This window comes from Talpa europaea (genome assembly GCF_964194135.1).
Source record: "Talpa europaea genome assembly, chromosome: 14".
In the NCBI taxonomy this organism is placed as follows: domain Eukaryota; kingdom Metazoa; phylum Chordata; class Mammalia; order Eulipotyphla; family Talpidae; genus Talpa; species Talpa europaea.
The window spans coordinates 45,548,895-45,573,865 of NC_140082.1; the positions used below are offsets into that span (position 1 = coordinate 45,548,895).

The 24,971-nt window shown below is 42.1% G+C and overlaps 1 protein-coding gene across 1 annotated transcript in view; it reads left to right on the forward strand.

The window, feature by feature from the left end:
* Window positions 1-24,971, forward strand: part of DISC1 (DISC1 scaffold protein) — a gene marked incomplete at both ends in the record, with an annotated part of 373,050 nt that overhangs the window by 123,967 nt on the left and 224,112 nt on the right. The window contains 2 exons of the mRNA XM_084254028.1: window positions 13,989-14,133; window positions 23,677-23,806. Of these exons, the coding sequence (XP_084110154.1) occupies window positions 13,989-14,133; window positions 23,677-23,806 (275 nt within the window). The remainder of the gene's footprint in view (window positions 1-13,988; window positions 14,134-23,676; window positions 23,807-24,971) is intronic.

Here is a 24,971-nt window from a genome sequence, read left to right on the forward strand (position 1 = left end):
GGAACCACACAGGAACTTTAATTGGTTCACAAAGGCCCCTGAGGTCTTTCCTGCATCTGTGATCTGTTACTGTTGCATTCCTGCTCTGGGAAAAAATATTACCACAAACTCCAGTTTTATTTCTAAAATTGGTGTGGTATCTAAGGAGTCTGAAAAGATACTTCTAAAACAAGTGCTATAGAGCATTATAAATCCCTTAACTTCTCCTTACTCTTTCTAGAGGCAGTGCTTGAAGCCAGTGCATATGTAGGTTCACAGCACACTAAAAGCTTTGCTCTTTATTAGCCATTCTTATCATTGGCTGCTGTTTCGTGATTTCTCTTATTAACATTGCCTTTGAATTGAAGGTCACTGTTTTATTTGTATTGTGGTGCTTCAGCCAAAAGAAAACAGCTTCATTCTACTTTGTTCCAAGGAACTAATAGTCTAGCATGCTTTATTCCTTCTGATTGGATTTCATCCTAATTGGAATAGCTCAGGCTAGTGAAAATAATTTATTTAATCTTCTTAGTTTTTTGGGACTGTGCCATTGTATCTAGATCCCTTTATGCCACTCAAAGAATTTAAGCTGTTTGTGCTGCCATATCGTTAGCCAGGGACCAATTTAGTACAATCCTCTTGGCATTGAGCATCACACTGGTGTGTTCCATTTGTCCATTGCAGAAAGGGATTTGCACATGCATGTGGCTTGCCTTATATTTTTAAAATAATGATGATGGTGGTTGCTCAGTAGTGCATCCCTAATATCCTGAATTCCATTACAGATGAATATGTTAAAAGATGTTCTACAAAAAATAATTTAGTCTTAAAAAGATTACAGGTTGCAGCAATTACCATTAAAAGGGTGAGATAGCCTGTGGTTTTTGACCGCTGACAAGCAGATGTGTCCAGCTAATTTTTTATGAAAACACCAGCAGTGCAAATTACTTGTGAAAAGTCTATTCATAGAACTAATTGAATGCCATGTCCGGTTTCACAGTGAAAACTGAGTCCAACCAAAACCAATAGTGAGGAATAATGAGTAGGTATTTGAATCCTTTCATAAATTCATTTCATTAAAAATGACCTCAGCGCTCATAGTGTGTTCCCATGTCTGAGAGGCACATCAATCTACTCGATGGTCCAAGACCCTTCAACATACATGAAGGAAGGGCCTCCCCGGTGCCGCAGCGGTTGAGCGCTGGGTTGCGAAGCCTCTGCGGCCTCTGCGGCGCCGGTTCGATCCCCGGCTGCTCCCCGGCCACCGGAGGAGGGTCCCACATGGCGCGCAGACCTCTCCTGCCGCCCGCTGCTCCCCTCAGCAGTGTGCTTCGGTCCTTCTGCCTGCTCTGCTCCCCGCTCTGGCTCTGGTGAATTCTCTCACCCTCCCGTGCTTCTGACTGTACCCAGTGCATGTATAAACAAACAAACAAATAAATAAATAAAAATTCATGCCTCTTTAAAAAAAAAAATACATGAAGGAAGAGTCCTTGAAGGAGATATTCAAAAGTGACCATTTGGAAGGTCAACAGAGTCATTCTACAAGGTTACTGTTGATGTGGAAATGGTCCAAGAATCACTGGCTGACACTTTATTTTTTTTATTTTTATTTTTTTTAAGAGTTATTTATTTATTTATACAAGAACCGGGGTACAGACCAGATGCTCGGGAGGGTGAGAGGATTCACCAGAGACAGAGCAGGGAACAGAACAGGCAGACTGACGAAATACACTGCTGAGGGGAGCAGCGGGTGTGGCAGGAGAGTTATGCCGTGCCATGTGGGACCCTTGCCGGCTGGCCGGGATCGAACTGGCGCTGCAGAGGCTGCGGACAGCTTCACAGCGCTGCGCTCAACCGCCTGTGCCACCAGGGGAGGCCCACTGACTGACACTTTAAATTACATTATTATTTACCATAAATTTCCTATGCCCCTGTTAGTATAGTCAATATGCTATAAAGAAGTTTTCTTTTTACTTCTCCTCTTGTTACATTCTACCTACTAAACGTCAACATTCAGTCTACAGAGTTGATTCACTTATCAGCTGCGTATCTAAATTGCTAAGTGAGTTAGTAATTGCCCAAGTGATTAACCCATTTTGGTAATGACTGATCATATATCTAAATTCAATTAAAGTAAATAACATGGCATAAAAATTGTTTTATGTGGGAGTATCTGCCATTACATTCTAAATGAGATTTTTTTCAGAGTTTACATAGTCTAAAATGGATAACCCCTTCCTTCACCCACCTCAGTTTTTGTGTGTAGATTTGTTCTTTCACATAAAATAAAAAAGAGAGATGGATGAGCTGTATTCCAAGTCTGTTTCTCAATTTGTGCCTTCCAGAATTTTCAGAATTAGAAGGGACCTTGAAATATATTCTGTTATAACCCAATTTTTATGCAGTATCATTCCTAAAATAGTTTTATGTTTTTCTTAATATAGGAAGGTCATGTTAATTTTGTGCATTAAAAAACATGCATTAGAAAACTTTTAAGTGAAGGTTTCGAAGCTAACTGGGAAGTGCCACTAAAGATTTAATCTATTCAATTTATTCCATTAATTATCTTAGCCACATATTCACTTTGGGTATCATGTAGTAAGTTAACTTAGAAAGGATCCTTTAAATAAATCTGCTTCCCTACCTCATGGTTATAGCAATAATTCATGTCACGAGCAGGCAAACAGGGAGCCAGGCATTATACTCTCCATTGTCACAAAGTCATAAGGTAAGTTCTATTATAGGTCCATTTTGTTGTTGAGAAGACTGAGTCTTAGAGGATGTCTGACTTATTTAAAATCATGACGTCAGTGAAGAGTGGCCTTAGAGTTTGATTTGAGGTAGCCTCTTCAGAACCCATGATCCTAAATCCTAATCCTTGAGTATGAATACCTTGGAGTCCTGCTAAGCTCTTCTCTTGGCCGTCACTATAGCAAGACTTTTCTGGATTGTCCTGCTATGAGGAAGATGAGTGGGGACATACTATGTTCTTGAGACTGATAGCTTAATCAGTCTTGCCAAATAATGATAACTAACTATTTTAAAACATTGCTCTGCCAGGAGCTTCCCATACATCACATCATCTAATCTTTTTTTGCACAACTATCTAGTGTATCAGTTGTGTAGATTACAAAAACTGAAATTCAAAAAGATTGCATGAAAAGTGCCAAAGCATTGACCTCCTAGTTCATGCTAGTTGACCCCAGGTAGGTCACCTACTTGCCCTGCCTGAATGTCACAGTTAATGATTGCCTTTTATTTCTAAAAATGAATTAAAAATTAAATTATTAAAGAAAAACATAATCACTATAAAAGCATTTAGAGAGCTCAGAAATATTAACTAAAGAAAAAAATCCACTATTTTTCTCATGGTGCTTTCAGAGATAGCCACTATTAACATTTTGGTTTGTGTCTTTTCTGACTTATTTCATTGTGCAGTTGAGTAGCTTTTCTTCTCTTTCTTTCTTTCTTTCTTTCTTTCTTTCTTTCTTTCTTTCTTTCTTTCTTTCTTTCTTTCTTTCTTTCTTTCTTTCTTTCTTTCTTTCTTTCTTTCTTTCTTTCTTTCTTTCTTTCTTTCTTTCTTTCTTTCTTTCTTTCTTTCTCTCTCTCTTTCTCTCTCTCTTTCTCCTAGTTTTGTAGCTATTGGAAAGAATCTGAGGAATAGCTCTCCTTTTTGGGTGTTTTCAGTGCATGTTTCCTAACAAACAGCTGGGAAGGTGCATGGGTCTCTCTTCCTGTTATAATCAGTAGGAGGCAGGTGTGCTGTTGTTAATGGTTGTGGTGGTAGGAAAGCTAGTGGTGGTGATTGTAGGAGTGGAGGAGGTGGTGGGAGTAATGTTGAAAGTGTAGGAGATGTGGGACACATTTTACTGCTCTTTAAAAAAGTGGATCACGGGCCTCCCCAGTGGCACAGCGGTTGAGTGTTGGCTTGCGAAGCTGCCCGCAGCCTCTGAAGCACCGGTACGATCCCCAGCCAGCGGGCGAGGGTCCCACATGGCGCACAGACCTCTCCTGCCACCCGCTGCTCCCCTTGGCAGTGTATTTCGTCAGTCTGCCTGTTCTGCTCCCTGCTCTGGCTCTGGTGAATTCTCTCACCCTCCCGCGCTTCTGCCTGTACCCAGTGCTTATATAAATAAATAAATAAATCTTTAAAAAAAAGCCATTTAAAAAATCTTTCAAAAAAAAAAGATTTATAAAAAAAAATAAAATAAAAAAGTGGATAACCCAGTGACAGAGGGGTGGATTAAAAAGGTATGTGTGCACACAAATGGATGAAACTGGAGAGGATTATGCTAAGTCAAATAAATCAGAAGAAGACAGATGATTTCACTCCTATGTGGAAAATAGAGAAACAAAAGAACAGACAAAACTAAACCAAAACAAACCCTAGAAATATGACCGCAAAATTGAGGCTACTAGAGGTGGAGGGTGGGAAGGGGTGGAACACAGAGGGGAGAGTCCCAGTGGTCTTGGGGAAAGGACCATGGGCACTTTGCTGGTGGGTGTGGTGTGTGCCATACATCAGAGGAGGTGTGACCCCATCCCCCTAAGTCATGTACAGTGCTGTAAAGCAATGTTACCTCAATTTATTTTTTATTTTTTAAAGTGAGGGCTGACTGTATTTTTTTTTTAAGATTTATTTATTTTTTTATACAAGCACTGGGTACAGTCAGAAGCACAGGAGGGTGAGAGAATTCACCAGAGACGGAGTGGGGAACAGAGCAGGCAGACCGACTTAAGTACACTGCTGAGGGGAGCAGCGGGCACTGCAGGAGAGGTCTGTGTGCCATGTGGGACCCTTGCCCGGCGGCCAGGGATCGAACCGACGCTGCAGAGGCTGTGGGCAGCTTCGCAACCCAGCGCTCAACCACTGCGCCACCATGGGAGGCCCTGTTATCTCAATTTAAACAAAACAACAACAAAAAAGCAGACAACTGAGAATTGCCAGCAAGAGATTGAGCTACCCCAGATTCTGAGCAGTGCACATGGTCACATGTATGCAGTGACCCACTTTTTCTTAGCATCTGTGGAAACATCCTTTCAAAAAGGTTTGGTAGCTTTGAAAATTTAAGGCTTTTATAAAAGTAACCAACATTCAGTATGCTGGTTAATTCCCTAGGACTTTTGGTGAAAGAAACACTTTTTTATGAATTTAGTTTTAATAATTGAGGCAAAATATATTTTGGAGTGACCCATAACCAAACCACCTTTTCAGCAACTCTTGATCCTGAGGAATTTTCTCTTTTCTGACATGTCTGAACACTGCAGCTTTAATCATTGTTTGCAAGCTTACTGACAGCATGTGTGCGCACACACACTCATACACATACTTACACACACTCATATACACTCACACTCACAATAAGTCCTTACTTAATGTTGTTGACAGGTTATTAGAAACTGGGACTTTAAGTGAAATATTTAATAAAACCAATTTTTACCATAGATCTATCACTCGTATTCATTTATTCATTCATTCATTCACTTTCAAAGCTGCTTATTTCAGTTCAGGGGCGGGGTGGCTAGATTTTATACAGGCAGCTCAGGGCATAAGGTAGAACAACCTTGAGTAGGACCCCATTCCATTGCAGGGGTGCATCACCCACACACACCCTCATTCAGACTGGGACAATGGAAACAGGCCAGTGAATCTAACATGCATGTCTTTGGGGTATGGGAAGAAGCTGGGGTACCCATACAGACTTGGGGAGAATGTGTCAACTTCACACAGACAGTGCCCTTTACCCCACTGCCAAGGGATTGTTTTTTCTCACCAATGTTAGACTGAAACAACAGTGCATAGAACTGCATTATTGCAGGACCTACTTTGTGTACACACAGACTTGCACACACACACACAGTGCTAGTGTTGACATACCTGACATACCCAATACCTGGGGAAGTAGCTGGGATCACTGCTTTTGTTCCTTTTTTTAAAAAAAAAAAAAAGATTTATTTATTTATGCATATCAGAACTGGGATGTAGGCCATAGGTGAGGGGGCATGAGAGGATTCATCAGAGACAGAGTGGAGAGCAGAACAGGTGGTCTGACTGAAATATACTGCTGAGGGGGGTAGCCGGCGAGATAGGAGAGGTCTGCTGTGCCATGCAGGTAACCCCCCAGCTGGGGATCGAACTTGTGCTGCAGTAGCTGCAGATTGCTTCATAGTGCTGACACTTAACATTGACACAACCCCTTGCGCCACCAGAGAGGCCCCTGCTTTTGTTCTTTTGATCACTCATTTTATGTTGCTTGGTAAATTCTTGCTGAGAAAGAACAGATGTTACAAACCAAATAGCCCACTGAAATATTTCAGAGCAAATCAACAAATATATATTAAGAGCAAGGTGATAGGCTAAGTGCTGAGTGGGTAAGTAGTTGAAATATTGCTTGTCTTCCAAAATTGTTGAGTTTCCACCAAATGTTTGTTTTTCCTTTTGTACCACCAAAGTAATTTCTCAGTCTTCTTTCCACATATTGGTGAGCTTAAAATAGAACATTTCTTTTGATGTACACTGGAAATATCTATGACCCAGGGAAACCAAGCTTACCATAAGTAGTTTAAGCATTAAAAACTTGAGGACACCAAATCTCCGTTTTGTTTTTTTTTTAAATTTATTTATTTATTTATTTATACAAGCACTGGGTATAGTCAGAAGCATGGGAGGGTGAGAAGATTCACCAGAGCCAGAGCAGGGAACAGAACAGGCAGACAGACGAAATACAGTGCTGAGGGGAGCAGTGGGCACAGCAGGAGAGGTCTGTCATGCCATGTGGGACCCTTGCTGGCGGCCGGGGATCGAACCAGTGCTGCAGAGGCTGTGGGCAGCTTCGCAGCCCAGCGCTCAACCACTGCGCCACCAGGGGAGGCTCCAAATCTCCATTTTTATGCAGAAATTAAAGAGTAGCTTAAGTAACAGTAGGCTATTTAAAACTTTATAATATATAATACTTTCCTCAATGATGAACAACTCAAGATTTCACAGCTGGTTTTGTAAGAGAAACAGAAAAAATCATTCACAATCACAATGACAGATTGCCAGAAATCTTAGTTCCTCCCAGTTTTTAAAACATATGCAATTATAAATTATAGATAATGTGTATATAGAATTTTATATTTTGTTTTTTCCTTGTAATATTAGAATTTTTTTTAAAGATTTATTTATTTATTTATACAAGCACTGGGTACAGTCAGAGGTGCAGGAGGGTGAGAGAATTCACCAGAGCCAGAGCGGAGAGTAGAACAGGCAGAGTGACGAAGTACACTGCTGAGGGGAGCAGCGGGTGGCAGGAGACGTCTGTGCACCATGTGGGACCCTCGCCCTGTGGCCGGGAATCAAACCGGCGCTGCAGAGGCTGCGGGCAGCTTCGCAGCCCAGCAATCAACTGCTGTGCCACCGGGGAGGCCCGCAATATTAGAATATTTTGCAACAGTTTTAATGGTTGCTTTTTGACTTGCTATTCACCCATTTCATGAGTGGATATCCACCATTTCCCTAGAAATTGGATCTGAAACTATTTCCACTTTTGTGAGTTTTTTTTTGTTTGTTTTGGCCACTACATGCTTTCTGTGAGAAAGAGGTAGATGAAATGGAAAATAGGCTAACAGACATGTATGCACGAGTTTAATGCTTTCAGGCTTATATTTTAGGATATTGCATATAGTGCAGACCTGACCTTTGCAGTAAAGCATGATGATTCAGAACTTAGGTTTTGGGGTGAGATACCATGAGTTCATTTCTGATGCTACTTAGCTGTGTGACTAATCTAGAAAAATTTCTTTTTTTTAAAAGATTTATTTATTTATTTATACAAGCACTGGGTACAGTCCGAAGCACGGGAGGGTGAGAGAATTCACCAGAGCCAGAGTGGGGAGCAGAACAGGCAGACAGATGAAGTATACCGCTGAGGGGAGCAGCGTGTGCGGTAGGAGAGGTCTGCCATGTGGGACCCTCGCCAGTGGCCAGGGATGGAACCGGCACTGCAGAGGCTGCGGGCAGCTTTGCAGCCCAGCGCTCAACCGCTGTGCCACTGGGGAGGCCCTAGAAAAATTTCTTAAACTTTTCATGCACTACAGTCTTTTTGCTCTGTGTAATGAGAATAACCACCTCTCCCTCCTGGGGTCATTATGAGGACGGCATAATTGATGCATAGCAAGGTGCTTGGTGCCTAGCAGTGCTCACCCAGTGGCTGCTGCTGCTTTTCTCTGTCTGCAGCACTCCTCACCTGAATAGAAACACTCCTTTCTTCAGCACCTGCGCAGTACCTGTTGGGTGCCTGGCACTGAGTAGACCGTTGGCAAGGCAGAGATGAATATGGCTTCTCCCCCCCAGTGGGAGGACTCAGACAGGTGAGTGGGCAGTGAGGGCCACTGTGTGAGCAGGAAACTCACGGGTGGCCCCTGGAAAGCATAATAGAACAAGTCCAGAGCTGGACGACAGAAAAGGTGAAGGTTCAAATTCTGAATTTGCTACTCACTCATTTTGAGGCCTTGGGTAAATGACTTATATTCTCTGAATTTTAGTCCCTGCATTTGTATTCCTAATCTACAAATTGTTGTGAGGCTCAGAAATAATGTATATTATAGTGCCAGGCATGTAATATATATTCTCAAAAATGATTATTATGCTTGAAGTCTTCAGGCCCCAATAGTGACTGATTTTTATGATAATGAATCCAAGAAATTCCAATATTCTGAAATGTCAAAGACTGGCTCAGTTGTCTCAGGTTAGTCTGAAATACATATTTTATTACACTCTAATTCTTTGTAAACTGGTCATCTACACATGAGGAGTATGATAATGTGGAATTATTAGAATATTCCACTCTCAATGAATAGCATTTCTTGGCCATTATGTAAAAACCAAGGGAAAATGACTTATGAAGACATTGATTGCTTCTTAACTTTAGAGGGCCTCCTCAGAATATGCAATGATTGCCTAGCCAAGAATATGGTTTCTTCCATCTATCCTGTCATCCCATAGACAGAACAAGGCAGTAGGGAGCGAATCTATTTACCAGGATGTCTTTATATGTGAAGATTTCTTGCTGCTCTGTAAATGCTTATTTGCGTATTTATTCATAGATGGGGAAAGTACTTACTTGTCTTTCATTCTGCTTCCATATTGTAGCCCTAGCTGCAGGCACTTAGTACTGATGAAAAACAGGTGAATGCTGACCCTCAATTAAACCATAATAAATATGTTGCAGTAGCATCAAAAAAAATACATTTGCTTGATCCAAAATGGAATGAGATCATGGTTAACATTTTTATCGCTGAGGGTTTACACATAAAGCCTGTTATGTTCACAAATTGAATGTATAGTATCCATTAGAACATATTATTCCATGCATCATTTTGCTTATTTCTTGGTGGCAAAGTTAATATCATTTGTGGTTAACTTTGAGTTTGTTTGGTTTTGCTCTAGTCAGTTATGCTTGCCAGGTGCAATCAAAATTTCTAATGTTTCTGTTCTGTCAGCAAGATGGTAAGTCAGTTCCATTTATTCAGCACCTGCTGTGTGCAGCACCCTGAAAATCTGGCTTTAAATCTTAAGCTACAAACTGAAATCAGATTAACAATGTCTACAGAATGTTTGCAGAGGCTTAATAGAAGGAAAAGCCAGAGACAGTGAGTTATGTTCCCTCAACCACTGGGCCATATAGAACAATAGGATTGTCTTAAAGACACAGCAGGATTTTATGCAAAGAAAGGACATAAAAGTAACAAGGACAGCATGTAATAGGGCTGTGTTCAAAATTTTTAAAAAATCATTTTCCGCTTACAGAAAAGTGGCAAGTAAAGTACAAAGAACTCACATGTCTCACTCCGATTCCCCAGCCAGATGTGCAGACCCCTGACCACCTGAGACCCATGACCACCTGAGGGCGAGCTGCGGACACCATGCCCATCAGCCCTCGCTTGTGTATTTCCCCAAACATGACGCTTCTAAGCACACCCAAGATGCAACTCTCCCAGTCAAGATATCAACCTTGACACACCACTGCTCTCAGGTCTGCAGACCCAGCACATTGCCCCGAGGTCCAGCATTGTTCTCTGTCCTTTGTGGTCAGGAACACAATTGCATGCAATTGGCACATCTCTTCAGTTTCCTTTCCCTGTCTCTGATGACCTTGGATGTTTAAGAAAGGCAGACCTGACATTTTATTGGAAGCCTTCAACCTGGGTCCCTGGATGCTTCCTTGTGACTCAGGTCACGTAGCCCTGACAGGAACATCGTGGAAATGTGTGCTTCTTGGTGCATCTCCCCAGGTGTCACCCTGCCTAGATTTGTCCCCACCCCGCTGATGTTAACACCTTCATCATTTGTTTGAATCGAGTGAAACCCGTTCCAGGTTTCTCTACCGCAGACTTACATTTTCCTTTCGAGATGGATTAGTACATTAAGTGTGTGTGGGGGGATAATCTAAATTTACACTGATACCCTGCACCCCACCAAACCTCAATTCTCATTCATTGTATTATTCACTTGATTCTTAAGTTATCCCAAATTTGGCCTATGGGATCTCCTTCAACACGGCTCCTGCGTCTTTCTGGCGCGGCCCCATCCATCTTTAAGCATGCCCTACTCTTTTGGTACAAGAAATCCAGACTCATACTGTCCCTGTGTCAATACTAGACTCAGTTTATTTTTTTTCATGGAGCATGGTGTTTAGAAATCAGAAACTGAGTGTGTTGCTATTGGGGTGTTATTGCTTCTAGGCTTTCTTAGTTGCTATAGGTAGAACATATATATAAATGCACATGCACACACCCCTGTAATTATTTCCTTATATATCTGTGAGTAGCTATACTACAAAACACTCAGTTCCAGTACCTCCAATTCCAAAGTAACAGGCCTAAGTTCTTTATTCCTTTTCATAATTATGAGCACAGCTGACCTTCGAACAACACAGGGGTTAGGAGTGTTGGTCCCTGAGTGTAACTTCAGTCGGCCCACCATCTCCATGAGTTCCATGTCCTTGGATTCAACCATTGAATCTGTGAATGTGGAACATTGGATAGAAAAATATAAGAGGACTCTTGCAGTTCAATCCCATGCTGTTCAAGAGTCAACAATACATTCTCCAGTACTAAAATCCTGGCTGTCTTCGTCCTCCACCTACTTACCTTCTAAGCCTGACTTACTTATTTCTCATTGTAACCTATCTTCCCCTCCTGGCTGTCTGCACTACCTGCTGGTCCCTTTATCTTACCTATAGGCACTGGTAGGTACATTCTCTAGCATGCCAGCATGTTCCTTTGTGTGGCTTCCCAAGGTCCCCCTGCATCATGGGTGCTGGTGGGCACCCCACCTGTGTGCTCCTTCATAGTCCTCTTCTTCCACAGGATGATTGCAATGCAATTCCTCTCCATAGGAGGCAAGAGAAATTTTATTTATAATGTTGACCCCTGTACCCTCATGCCACCCAGAGGTGATGCTGGCACGTGAAGTGTAGCCCCCAGTAGCTGATAGCCTCTCAAAAGACTGGAGTAGGAGGTAACTTATAAATTAGAGATAATTATCAACTATAAAATTGATGGTGTCCTTCCCATAAACTCTTCTAATAACTTTAGCTATACACACTTTTGAAGGTGAGTGAGAGCCTAGAACATAACTAATCACAGGTATTTCCTGGGATAACTTATGTTTTCCTTTGGAATCCATCATGAATGTGATTTTTGGCTGCCGACTCACCATTTCCAGTGTTTCATTTGGCTGGATCAGCTTGCATTGTCTGAGGACTTTTCACCCGACAGTGGGAGGTTACACTTTAAAGCAGGGTGGGTGACAGAGGTCGGTCAGACTGGATTTCGAACATCATTGTGAGCAATCGAAGACTCATACTTAATGGTACAGCTGATAATCAGTTCATTTGGACAAGTCCTGTGTGCCAGCACGGGGCTGAATGCTTTGTATAGATGGTCTCATTTAATCCTCAGAAAACTGTATGAAGTAGATATTATTATCATTCCTATTTCTACACATTAGGAAACTGAAGATAAAAATGGTTGAGTCATTTAAAGGTCAGACAGCTAGAGATGGCAGAGTTAAGATATAAACTGAGATTTTCTCTTAGTCCATATGTAAGAGGATTGCAACTCATTGTTGCCACTGCCTTATGACTTAATTGACTTAATTGATATGTTATTTTAAATCACATAAGGTAAAAACTCTTAGAGGTTTTGATATCATATAGCAAAAAATAAGTAGATAAATAAAAAAAATTAATGACAATAAATAAAAAAAAATTAAGGGCCTCCCTGGTGGCTTAAGGGTTGAATCTCAGCACTATCACCTCTAATGCCTGAGTTCAATTCCCAGCCAGGGCGTTAACCCACATATGGTGCAGCAGACCCCTCCTGTCTAGCCTGCTGCTCCCCTCAGCAGTGTATTTCAGTAGATCCCCCAGTTCTGTTCCCCACTCTGTCTCTGGTGACTCCGCTCACCACTCCCACCTGTGGCCTACATCCCAGCTCTATACAAAAAGAAAAAAGAAAAAAAAATTGAAGCATAAAGCTTGGTGTTATGGAGCAGATCCCTTGGGGGTTGTCTCAGGAGACCTGCCAGGCCAGGCTCCACTGTACATTACAAGTGCGATGTCTGAAATAGCTCCAGCTGTCATTTTGAAGAAGGTGGCACAGATTGAGAAACTGGCAGGCACTTGTGACTTGGCCTCAGATGGAAGTAGATGATCCTTTCTGAATGATTCCTTGGCAAATTCTTTCAGCCAGTTTCTGGCTGTTGGTCCCAATGCATACAAGTTGATGGGACAGTGTCTCAGCTGAACCCCCAGAGACACACAGCCCTGCTGTCCAGGATGCCTGGTGCCTGCCCTTCCTCTGCCCAAGTGCCTGTCTTGGGAGCACCCAGTAAGAGAGAAGGGCCACAGCCAGGGGACACTGTGATGAATGCTCACCTCTGCTTGTGTGTGATGAAAGGTTTTGTTTGACGTGTTTTCAAAAAGACAAGCTTGTTGAAAACAGCATTTTAAGTTAAAATTAATTCTCAGGGAAATAGCCTACTTTGAAAATAGCCAGCAGGGCTATAGAAATGTAGAAGAGTTTTTGTGATCTAGAGGAGAAACCTCTAACATGTCTTCTCATTGTGGCCAAAGTAGAAAATGATACTGTTTGCATTGCACACCTGGGTGAGTTGATGGAGCTCAGTGGCCAGGGGTGACTGCTGGGATGTCAGAAGCTGGGGTCTGCCTATGAGCCAAGGAGAGAGGGAATCGAGGCTTCCCCTCATCTGCCTGGCATACACAGCAGGAGGGAAGCTCTGAGGGATGACCTTTGCAATCCCAGTTCTTACATTTCTGGGAAAAAAAAAATATACAGAAAGCTTTCCAGTTCTTAGGTGTTTGATTATGAAGACAAGTTGTCATCTGTGGGAATTTCAATTTCTGTATTTTCTTTTTTTTTAAATAAAAATTGTCTGATGGTGATTCTATATTCATACCTTGTTTTAGGAGACTTGAAGTCATTTAAAAAATGACTCATTAGTGTATCATTAGTGGCTCTATGGTTATCTATCACATGATAGACTTTGAACAGTGCTTCTAGGACTACTGAGGCTGGTTCTGTCTCAGGGGCAATTTATAAGGAAACTTTCTTCAAATCAACACTTGGACACTGATTTTTTTCCAACTGATTATTTACTACTCTTCAAAATCAGTGGACTTTTCTCCAAATCATCATATGGTTTTACAAATAGTATTACGTATCTTTGCATGTGGCGATCCTGATTTTGACCCTCATATGAATACATAAATAATAATCTTTGTAGTAGTAGAACAAAAGGTAGGAAGGTGATACTGTCAGTCAGAAGACAGAAGAGTCTTCACGGCACCAACGGAGAGACAGAAGTACTGGCTTAGAAACCAGTCACCTTTGCATTATGCCTTTAAGGTGAATGTTCACCGGTAGTGGGACTAAGAGACACGGGATTTATCTATTTTGAGTTTCATCTTCTTCATTCCTCTCTCTTCGTTTTGGGCTTCCAGCTGAGATGTTAAAACAAAAATTAGAAGAATTGGAGAAAGAGAAAAGCGACCTGCAATTTCAGCTTCCTTCCAGGCAGCCGGCCCTTCGCAGCCTCCTGCGCCAGCTGGGAGCACAGGCCCAGGCTGCCTTGCACCGGGCTCTGCAGTAAGTACTTGGGGTGGATCCCTCCGTCCCTGCTCAGCTCTCTTCCTCTCTGGGTTCCCATGTTGCAAAGACCTGGGGAGAGCTTAGCAGGAAAGACCTCAGCAGCTTATTCCTGGAAGCGCTCCCTTTGCTGGTTGGGCAGGAGGGGGTTTCTTCCAGAGTGAGGTTCCAGAGTGGGTCATGCACCTTTCTGTTAATTGACAAGGAGAGTCCCTTGACAAACACAGGGCTGGTGTTAAGCGTCTCCTGGAGGCAACCTTCTGAGAAGGTGGGGTGGATTTCCTCTTGTCATGGGCAGCGTGGTTATGGTCATGTGGAGTCTGTGAGAGCCACAGGTGGTCCCCACTTACTGAGGGATGAAAATGTACTTCCCTGAACTCTCCCTCCAGCTCCTGAGCAAATGTCACTCTTTCTACTACCCCAGGGTCTCCTGAGATAGGTCATACATATAGAGAGAGCAGCCATTACTTCTAACCCAGTGGCTCTTAGACCTGGCTGTCCATTTGAGTCATCTGGAGTTTTAAAGTATGCAGGTTCCATCCAGACCAATCAAGTCAGGGTCTCATTCCTGGCGTGTTTGAAAAGGGGGCCACAGCACTCACCTCCTGCTTGTTACCTCTCTTCCTGGGAAAGGCTGGAGAGGGAACAAGTTTGTGAGCCTATTCACAATTCAGGCCCTGACAGTCACAGATCATCTGGCCTATCCTTAGTAAGTGTACATGGCATTGTAATTCAGTTTACGTTGGTATCTCCCCATGGCCTGTCTTAACAGTGAGGGCAATTGTTTTCTTCTGTTTGGCTGGTAGCGGGTAGCAGAATGTCTCCTGATTTTTCACACGGTCTCCTGAAAGAGCAGGAGAATGCCATCTCCCCATTGCTGTTCTTTTGTCATATGAACATTGTGTTATCACCTCATTTCTGCACCCTTTCTCAGTTGGCCCTTCCCGACTCAGTTTTCTAGTTAACTCTTCCTTCCTTTTGGTCTTTAGGGCTATATCTTGTCATCCACCGCGATCTTGGGCTGTTTTAGAGGAGGGCTATGGTTGCAGTTCTCACAGTAGCCACCAGGGGGACACTGTGTCAGCCCAGCGCTCACATAACCCAGCGCCTGGACAAAAAGGTTTATTACAGGCTAGCGGCTCTCTCCTAGTACAGGAAATAGCATACTTTCTAACGAATGGTCCTTTTCCTGTCAAAACAAAATAGTTGCATTGATATGGCAAATTTTAAATACCAATTAGTAACACAAATAATTGCCTCTTAACCTTTTTTGGATCAAGTGTTTCTTTGAGAATCTGATGAAAGCTGTGGACTTCTATCACGAAGCCACATATGCCCGAACACACAAATGGCTGTGTGCTGGTCCAGGAGACTTGCAGATCTCTGAGGCTAATCCATTCATTTTGTGGAGGGTCTTTGGGTCTCAGGTTAAGGGAATTTGGTTCAGGATAAAACTTAAAGAAATGTAAACATTCCTGCACAACTAGGTTCTTTATTTCCCACTTTTTAAAAAATACCTATCTAATTTAGCTTTTTTTTTTTTTTAAAAGAAAGCACTGTATAATTCTCTGAACTTGCATAGAATAAAAGCAAGGCACACTTGATTTGTTGAGGTCCTTCCAGCAGTACAGAGAGTTCTACCTGTTACTTTCAGGGATTGACTGGCTCGTCTAATAGTAGATACTAGTACTCAGGTGGGCAGGTGGGCAACCCCACCCTCTGTTTCTGGTCCCTCACCACTCAGTGATATAATGGGTTTGCTGGGGTATCTACTCAGTGTAGTTACAAAACAGCATGATTATCTTGGGCAGATGATGTATATGTCTGAGTCATTTTCAATTATGGATGAACATCCTCCAGTCTTGTCCAACCTGAACTTCAATGATATATCCTAACCTGTTCAATGTTTGTAATCCTTTCCTTATTGGTCATGGCTGATTCCCTGGTTTAACAGAGACTTGGGGACCCACTGTGTGTAGGTGTTTACATGCTCACTGTCTTGTGGGCCTCTGCTGGTTCCCCAGAGGGCAGCCTAGGGCCTCCCCACTGCCTAGATCCTGATGTGAGTGTAGCCTCCTTCAACCTGACTGCACAAAAATGCATTTGGTCTATCATTCAGCCTTTTTAGGTGGGGTGCCTTCTCCCCAATGGGAGCACTTGTGGGGAGGATAACTTTTGTGATCCCCTTAATTCATGGGAAGCTCACAAATCCTTGCCATGCTGAATGTGGGCATTGAGGTCACCACCTTCCAGGCCCTCTCTGCCCCATGGTAGCTCTCCAGTCTCCTGACCCTGCTTAAGGGAGGCGTGATCCTCAGAAAGTCCTTTGCACAGCACACCCTGCAGTGGACACATGGTGCCCTGTGTTCTGATCCCTTGGTATGATGTCCACTCCAGCTGTGGACAGTTCTGTGCACACTGACTGCTTTCTACCTCAGGCAGGCAACAGGTTTATTTGCCACAGAGCTGTCTTAGAAAGTTGTGAGAAAAAGGGTGAATAATGCCCTCCAGGGCAACCCTGGACCACTGGGGTGGGAATTGCCTCTGGTCTATCTAACCTTTAGAGGGACAGTTCAGAGGCTTGTTTCACACCTCCCTCCTCCACACTGAAGATTCCTAGTAGAATTGAGATCCAGTTGCCCATGTAGTGATGAGCTCAAGTGTGCATCTTTCATTGATTTCTTTCTCACTCCTTCACTTTTGTTTCTTGGAAATCACTTCTCCAAAAAATTGTCCAAACTCAAATCTTTGCCTCAGACTTTGCTGTTAAGGGAATCCAAACGTAGGGATCCTTTTGGAGAATCAAATGTCAGGCTTCCTTCTTGCAAGGCACGCCCCATCTTTATGAGTGAGTCTAGTGGGTTTTTCTCTCCACTCCTCCCCCCTCCTCTCTCTCTCTTCCTCTTTGCCCCTAAGTGGAACCTTGGGAAGGGGAAGGAAAAACATCTTTCTCAAAGACTCTGCTCCCTACATGGCCAGTAGAGTGTGTGTGGAGATGATTGTTGATTGTGGTACCTTTGCTTACGCAGCCCCTGGGGTGAGGGCAACCTACCCCACTCTTAGAGATTTGGAATAGAGGGCATTTAGGCCTGTGTCCTTAGGCATTAGCTTCTAATTCTGGAGCAACTGGAAAATTCTACCTCAATATTCTCTCTTAGCACTCATTAGAAGAGGACAGAGAGAAATCTATTCTGGCTGTATCTTTTACCTAGTCAAAAAAGTTATCTTTTCCTTTTTCCTAAGAGAGGGGTTTGGCCTGCTATTATATATATGACTGATACTTTTTCTTATTAATACTTTACATATCTTTGATCATCAACCTATTTTTCCACAGGAACTTTCCCAAGGTGCATTAAAATAGGTGACATTTACAATCTAAAGTGTGTGTGTGTGTGCAAAGTGCCCTTTGTCAAAGACCCTTTCCCAATGGATTGCTTGAAGCAAAATGAAAGAAAGTCTAAAAATAAGGACATGCAGTGGTTTTCCAATGGGGCTTATCAAGGCAGAGCTCACGCTTGCCTCTCCAAATAGCTCCTGCTCACACACTTCCTTTCTGATGGAAACAGAAGCGATAACAGAAGAGATGTTGTAGAATGCATGATGCTTCTGGAACTGAGTCCCTTTCCTCCGGATCAGTTCTTCCTTTATTCCCTTTGAGCTTGTGGTTCATTATTTCCACTTAATTGGCTTTTGGGGACCATTACACCACAGAATTCAGTGACAGTCAGCCCTAAGTTTGTAGATTGGAATGAAGATACAACTGCATTAGATGAGAAAATGACTGCTACAGACACATTTTACCGGAGACATAAAACAAGATGGTTCCCATTATGGTACCTCATAAAAATGATCTGCATTACTAACATACCAGGATATATTTCTGAATCCCAAATCAGAGTTTGAGGTGGGGAACCAAATGGGCACAGGCTTGTGCCCCCTGTCCAGGAGACTGCCTCCTGATCCTTTTCACTGTCTTGAGAAGAGAAGGGAGGAAGTAATGAGGAGAGAAGTTGAAGTTGAAGTTGAAGTGAACGTGTATTAGATTTGGTGAATTATAAATAAAAGCCTCCAAGTAAAGGTATCCCAAGCCAAATTCACTCAAATTCACCTGAGTCTGTCATGAAGCAGGTGACTTATCTGGTCTCTCTCTGCCCTGTCCATATTCTCACTGCAATGCTTGCGAAGGCTCCTCCACTCCCCTACAAGCATAGGAAAGGCTATGGAGGGTTCTGGAGAGCTAGAGGCTGGCAGAAGAGGAGATGGTGACGTGGGCTCTTCACAGACTCACACTCACTGACTACCTGGCTCAGAAAATGTTGACACCCAGAAGGTGTCATTCGTTCATTCTTTTTCAATGCTGCCGAACTATGCACATGTCAAAGTCACGTGGTGAATGTTATCTCTGGGATGAAAAATAACTTCCTGAGAAATTTGGAACTAAAATATTTTCAGTGGGATGATCTTATTTGACAAATGGGTCTTACCTTTCTTTAAATGATTGGTGGAAAAGAAAGAAGTTAAAAGGTCAGGATTACCCATCACTGGGCTGTCCCCATGCCCTGGGGAATCTGTAGGAAACCTTGGGTCAGAAAGTGGGGTCTCAGACACCCAAGTCCCCATGGGCACTAAGTGCTGTTCTAACATCTTAGCTCTCATGTTTTTAATTCTGGCCCCTGAGGGGTTTGCTCATTTTACATACTGATTAGTTTATAGCGCAATGCTAATTTACACTGACATTAGGGATTACACATTGAGAATTATTAAATATAAAAGGAACAACATTGTAGAAGGATAGGGAGCAGGGCTCAGAGAACTGAAGATTTGAAAGATGGAAACCTGTCCTCTGCCTCGTTACTGAGCTACAGAGCATCCTGGGGCCATGGCTCAGTCACCTGTCAATGACTGTCTATACCCAGAGTCAAAGTGCAGGAGACAGAGAGAGGAGTTTGGTTAATCACAGGGGCTTTTCTTATGGATTAAGTAATGAATGTGATTAATGATAATATAGAGAATTCCCAGTTACCCACTTGTAGCTCCTCTGTAGCTAATTTTCAATTCTATGTTGATTTCCTTCACTAACTCCCATCCTGACCCAGATGGTATCTATCTAGGAAATTCTGGAGACTCTTAATATTTGCATAAGCAGAGCAAATTGGGAAATAAATTAGTGCAAAAAATGATCTAATGCAATAGAAAGCTGAATATAAATGACTTCTGGATTTTCTAGGCCATGGGCTCATTCAGTCACTCAATACATATTTGCTAAGCCCCTACTCAGTGCAGGTGAGTGGGGGCAACAATATGAGATTGTCGGGTCCCTCTTCTTCCCAGGGTCATAGTCCCACTGAACAGGCTCAAATTCTGGAGTTCAGAAGTGTAAGCACATCCCATTCCCACAGTGGTCAGTAGCTGATGATTTCATTCTGGAGACTTCTTCTGACACATGTGAAGATCCTCAGAATCATTTCATTTTTAATCCTCATTCTCCCTATAGGATGTCATGCCCACTGGGCATGAGCGTCGTGTTCATTTTCCCAATGCAAATGTTGCAGGGCAGTAAATAGCAAGTTCTCTGAGGGCAGAGGTTTTCTGTCTCCTTCCCTTTAAGGACCCAGGGTGAGGAAGTGACCTGCACACTGCACTCAGTGGTCATTTTGGGGATAAATTTAGTCTCCATAATCAGCCATACGGGGAACAGGGCATCACCACCATCATCATGATCATCACCATGACCATTTTAATTAAAGATTTATTTTTATTTATTTATGCATACAAGAACTGGGGGGTAGACCAGCACTGCAGGGGTTGAGAGGATTCACCAGAGACAGAGTAGAGGCAGAACAGGCAGATCTACTGAAATACACTGCTGAGGGGAGCAGCAGGCAAGACAGGAGAGGTCTGCTATGCCATGTGGGTTAGCTACCTGGCTGGGCATTGAATTCATGCTGCAGAGGCTGGTGATAGCTTGATAGTGCTGAGACTTTAACCCCTGGGCCACCAGGAAGGCCCCATTATCATGCCATTTTAAAATTGAGGAAGTTAAAGTTCAGAAAGGCTAGATAAGACCAAGGACACATAACTAGAAAAATGTGAAGTAAGGCTGAAATGGTATCTTCTACCTCCAAATGCTGAATTTTCCACATCATTCTCAGTTGTTTGTGTAAATAGGGAGTGAGGGAACTTAATCAATGGATGTGGGTGGCTTGAAGTCAGGGAGAAACCAAAGTTCAAAACCTTGATAGGAGGCTAATGGCATATGGTGTCCAGGAGAGGGTTTGAAAGGGACAATCAGTTAACTTGAGGTGTCATTGACTCCTCAATTCTTCTTGCTCTCTGTGCAGTGAAGAGCAAGTCAATCCCCTCTTTCACCCTGTTGAAAAAACTAATGCAGATAGTCCTGCTTTTCAAAAGTTTGCCTTGTGTCATTTTTCTTGCAAGAAATATCGTTAGTACCTGACTAATGGAAACAAACCCCATGAAGATTTTTAGTTTTATAATAAAAGATTAAAAATGAGAACTGTGTTCAGCATCTGTTTTGCTGTAGCCATTTTAAAGGCAGCGGGTAATCTGAGTGTGGGTAATGGGCCCGCCAAGCTCCTTTGCTTGGAATTGCTTCCTTTAGGTGGTGGATTTATTACATCACTCCTGCTTTTTGTATGTATTAGTGTTATTTTAGGCTTGATGTGTCATTTGGTATGATTTTGTAGGTTAGTTTTTGGGTCTGGGAATGTCAACAAAATTTCCATAAATTTGAATGATAATTGCTTCTGGCTTTATGCCAGTTCAGCATAAAGGTTTCACAGGTACACTCTACTTTTTGGAGAGTGGGGAAAGCCTATAATAATCTCTTTATCTTAGGTCTGTTGCTGAGAAGTGAGTGCCATAAAAATGATGTCTTGTGTACAGTAAATTCTCAGTCCATATTAGTTTACTTTACTATTATCAGTTAACAAAAAAAAGCTGATTACTACTACTATTACTATTTGGTCTTAAATACATAAAACAGTGAGTAACAGGTCTTAAAATAAATTTCTAAAATTTCCTGGTGTGTTATAATAAGTAGGCAGTTTCCAAGATTATTCAGGGAATTTGAATCGGTGTTAGATCTAGGAATATAAGCAAAGCTCCTTCTTAGTAACTGCTGTTTTCTAGCTTAGCAAAGCTGAAATGACATTTTCTACCATTGTTTTTAAAAATACTAGGGCTGCTTCATTGTAGAGCTTCGTTGACTCACTTACTCACTTACTCTATAAGTGCCACAATAAGATTTTGGGAGTGGGAGAGTCGTTTCCATCTTTCAGCTCCTACAGTAATTGGTTCAAACCTTGGGTTGAACATATATCCATGTCTTTTTATTTTCCTGTGTTTGTGCTGGTCTCTCTTGCTCTCTGTAGGCACCAAGTTTCTTTTACCGCTCAAGCCGTGGTAGGCAGGTTTAAGGCTTTTTCTTTTTCTGAATGAATGAAACAACCTGGGCGTAAGAGGAGGCAAACAAAGAATAAGACATATCGGGATTACTCATTTTCTTTTCTACACAATGTGGAGGGAGTGAGACCACCTTTGTGAATGTGCAACTAAGAACATGCAGCTTCGTGCTTCTGTTTGATGAGCCCCGAGTCGATGACCACGTGTCAGCTAAGTTCCACCTGTGTCAAAGGAGATTCCAGGGGAGGAGCTGACAGCTTTAATTCATGCTTCAGCTGCCAGAAGCTATAGATAGCTGCTTCTCTGCAGGGAAAATACCCTTGATCATTAACGTATGAATGAAATTTATTTCAACACAGACACGTTTTGCGCAAGGACCACAACAGGTTGGCTTTAAAAAATGATATGTAAATAAATAGCATAATTACTAGTATGTGTGGTAGACAACTTTTCTATTTCAGTTCTAAAAAAATACAGGTGCCTATGGAAAATGCAGAAAAGATTGACTTGTTCCACCACCCAGAGGGAAGAGCTGATAGTGTTTTGATGAATATTTTCCTACTTTTCATTTTATATACATGTTATTTTTAGAATAGTGGTTCACATTATACATAGTGCCATAATTCCTGCCCTTAAAATGTTTAATGGATATTTTCTTTGTGATTCTGTCTTCTTTGCTGACCTATTTTTAGTGGCTGCAGAGCCTTTGTTGGGGTGTCATCATGGTATATAGCTTTCATCTTCATTTGGGACCATAGTTATGGTATTTTCAGTCTTTGGCTACTAAGAAAAAATGTCATATCTTTGCAGTTAATCTTCATACATATCCATGATTATTTGCATACAAGGAAGTCATAGAAGTGGGAATGTAGGTTCCAAAGTCATACTATAATGAAATTCTAATCTTCCTTACTCTCATCAAGGAATTCTGGTTTATGAAAGTTTTGCAGCCTGTTAGGTGAAAAATATTTTTGAGTTGTTTGAATGTGTACTTAAAAGCATTTTTGATGATGTGCATTTTCCTTAGCCCTCATTAAATCTTTTAAAAAAATTTGATTGATGTAATCATCTTTTTCTTCTTGGTTTAACTCCTGAAAGCAACAATATTTTCCCATTTCCAGACATGTATGCCGCAATCACTTTCCTGGCATGTTGTTTCCCTTTAAATTTTAGTTGATAGAGGTTTTTTTTTTTTTTTTTTTTTCTCCCAGATATCTCTTCCTGGAATTGTTGACATTGTTCTGTTTAGGTTAAAGCTTTTTTTTTTTCCTCCTGTCTATCTGCATTGAGTTAAGAATCAAACACTTTAAGGATGAATTAGTCATCCTTTAATGATAAGTACCTCTAATACTTCTGCTTAAGTCACCAGTGTAAGGCTCCAGCTAGTGCCATATTTTACAAATTTTGCTTTAAGCAAATATCCCAACTCCTGTAAGAGTTAAGAAAAGAAGCCAAAGAAAGTTTAAGAGGTTTTCCATGGTCTTTCAGCAAACCTTTTCTGAGGATCTCTGACCCAATATATATAAATATACCATTAACCCACGTATCTGCTGATCATTGGTATCTTTTTCATCACAGCCAAGTTCAGCCCTGGATTTGGCTCTGTCTGCAGGGTCAAGTCAGCACTGTCCAGCAAAATATAATGCAAACCACACATGTGATTTTAAATGATCTAGTAGCCACATTAAAATAAAGAAAAAAAATCAGTTGAAATTAATTAAAAATATGTATTTAATAGAACCCAAGCTATCAAAAATATGATCATTCCAACAGGTGATGACCACTAATGACATCCCTGAGGAGATGGTTTGCACACTTTGTTTTCATACTAAGTCTAGTTTGGGGTGTTTTTTTCACTTTCAGCAGAGGCAGCACATGTGGCTGAGGGCTGCGGTGCAGTGCAGACCCAATAATAGTGGTTTGGCCTTGGGAAGAAGCAAAGCCCTGAGAGAGTGTAATTAAAATAAAAACTTACATTAGGGACTTCACCCTTATGACTTTTCTAAGGATAAGACCATCCAGGGGCCACCTTGTGAGATTTCTTTCTCAGCATTCTGGTAGATCTAAGGATTTCAGCTTCAACGTATCTATACCAATATGTATGTTTTATGTTTTAAGGGTTGGCAGTGACAGCCCCCAAACCACACTCAGAACAGAGCTGAAGCCATTGGTGCCCACCGCTCAGGACCACCTGCATGTGGCCATCACCAGACGAGACTGGCTTCTTCAAGAAAAGCAGCAGTTGCAGGTATGCAGGTGAAGAATATTCTAGAAATAGGACAGCAATTTCCCCTTACTCATGTAGGCCAAATGCAGCAAAGTGGGTCTTTGCTTTGCTGGAGTGTGGCAATTAGAAGCCTGGCCATCCAACCGTGAAGTACAGAGAGGAGAGGTGGGTGGAGATAACCGGAGGGCTTTTAGGAATCTCATTACAAATGAGGGCTTGAAAACTCAGCAGCGCTGTGCCTGTTTCAGACATTCCTCATTAACTTTGGAACATGCTTTCCTTGTCTGCCAGGCCAATTTGTCACCTTTCATCATTTTGACCTTTAGAAGTTTTTTTTTTTTGGGAGATAGAAAGAAATCAGTGCCGTGAAGTCTTTTATGGAAATCCCTATCAAGTTAGGGCATCCGTTGAAGGGAGACAGAGCTGTAAGGACAGACTGGGCAGGCAGGAGGGGTTGGCACAGAGCTTTGGATGAAAGGGTGGACAAAAGATGCCCAAGAATCATCCAGGGCCTTGAAATCCGGATGCATCCCTGAGCTACAGCCAGGAGACATTCAGGAACATTGAGAGTTGATGGAATCCCCTACAGGTAGGGAACCTTGAAGATGTGTGCACACCTGCTTGAGTCTGGAGGCCTTGAGACAGGAATGGGGAGCCACATTTTAGAGGCAATGTGACTTCAGAAAGAGCTGAGGGCTTTCAGACTGAGTTCAAATCCTGGTTAAAGCTTTAAATAGTTGAACAAAATTGGCAAGTTCAGGGGGGCTTGGAAACTTGCTCCTTCATCCTCACACCCCTACACCCCCACCGCCCCATCCTCCCCTCAGTTTTTCCAGCGAAGTTCCTGTAATACCAAGGTGGCAAAAGGAAACAAAAGTCATGGACTTGCAAATTTATTGATTATTTCATTATTCCAACTGATTGAGCACTTACACATTCAATGAACATCTTGTAAGGTTTGGAGAAATGAAAATGTGAAATCTGGTTTTTGGTTTTGAAAAATAGTCACCAATGAAAGGTCTACATTATTATTGATGAGCTCAGAGTGTACGGAAACTAATTTTAGCTCAGGGTACTTAGTGTTTGAAGGGAGTGTTCTTGGTAGAACTCTGGAAAGCTAGTCATTTATTCAGTGGGTGTTTATTGATTGCCTACTATGTGCCAGATGCTATTTGAAATGGTCATG